The following is a 201-nucleotide window of genomic DNA, read 5'->3' as shown; positions in this document are numbered from 1 at the left end:
CGGGTGTCCCCGCGGCGGGAGGGCGGTGGCGCGGGGCTGCATGGACGTGATGTCCCCGCAACAGGAGCACCTCGGGCCGGGCCGCTCGTCCTCGGTGAGCGGCGAGAGCAGGGTCTTCGCCGCCGCCGACAGCAAGAAGGTGAGGCCGACCCCGGGAGACCCCGCGAGAAAGCGCCCCTCGGCCCCCGCCCCCGTCCTGGA

The 201-nt window shown here is 76.1% G+C and overlaps 1 protein-coding gene across 1 annotated transcript in view; it reads left to right on the top strand.

The window, feature by feature from the left end:
- The first annotated feature begins 40 nt into the window (after window positions 1-40).
- Window positions 41-201, top strand: part of ARHGAP20 (Rho GTPase activating protein 20) — a 61871-nt gene continuing 61710 nt past the window's right edge. The window contains exon 1 of the mRNA XM_010572609.1: window positions 41-139. Coding sequence (XP_010570911.1) covers window positions 41-139 — 99 coding nt within the window. The remainder of the gene's footprint in view (window positions 140-201) is intronic.

This window comes from Haliaeetus leucocephalus, unplaced genomic scaffold (genome assembly GCF_000737465.1).
Source record: "Haliaeetus leucocephalus isolate CR32 unplaced genomic scaffold, Haliaeetus_leucocephalus-4.0 Scaffold351, whole genome shotgun sequence".
Classification (NCBI taxonomy): Eukaryota; Metazoa; Chordata; class Aves; order Accipitriformes; family Accipitridae; genus Haliaeetus; species Haliaeetus leucocephalus.
Note: the sequence above shows the minus strand (reverse complement) of the source record. Positions and strands in the feature narration are given on the sequence as shown.